A 503-nucleotide genomic window follows, 5' to 3' on the forward strand; every position below is an offset into this window, starting at 1 on the left:
GATTATTTATATGAACTATTCATTCTGTAGAAGATTTGTGTACTCACAGCTGCGGATAAAATACGAGATATGACGACAGGATCGTTTCTGCCAAATATGCGAACTCTCCCAACTTGGATCATCAGGTGCAGAGCGCAGTCCAATATATCTCGCTCGAACTGCGAATATTTCCAAACGGTTGGCCTCAAACGATTGTAACTTCCGCGCCATATCAATCCGTCTTCGGCTAACACGAACTCCTGTCGCTCCTCCTCTCCTTCCATGTACACCACGTCCTCTGATGAAACGCGTTTAGGTAGTACAAATTATTATCGTCTGAAATAAATGTGTCTGTCACCTTCGCTCCAAGGATTGAAGATCAAATAGAACGGGTTCTTCAGCGTGTAACTGACGGCACCATCCAAATTCTTGTTCTTGGTATCGATATCAATCTTCCATTTGCCTATTATTGCGTTAGGGCCCGTGACGATCTGAAACACAATTATTGTTTTATTATTTTATTG

At 42.1% G+C, this 503-nt stretch overlaps 1 protein-coding gene across 1 annotated transcript; it reads right to left on the minus strand.

Moving 5' to 3' along the window:
* Positions 1–43: 43 nt before the first annotated feature.
* LOC108632515 (annulin-like) lies at positions 44–466 on the minus strand (the record flags this gene model as incomplete). The annotated part of the gene is made up of 2 exons (XM_018037167.2): positions 338–466; positions 44–277 (listed from the first exon to the last, which is right to left on the minus strand). A coding segment is annotated over exon 2 (220 nt), but the record flags the coding sequence as incomplete, so codon positions are not given.
* Between the last annotated feature and the right edge of the window lie 37 nt (positions 467–503).

The sequence above is a fragment of the Ceratina calcarata genome, unplaced genomic scaffold (genome assembly GCF_001652005.2).
Source record: "Ceratina calcarata isolate Rehan_Ccalc_2016 unplaced genomic scaffold, ASM165200v1 scaffold10705, whole genome shotgun sequence".
Classification (NCBI taxonomy): Eukaryota; Metazoa; Arthropoda; class Insecta; order Hymenoptera; family Apidae; genus Ceratina; species Ceratina calcarata.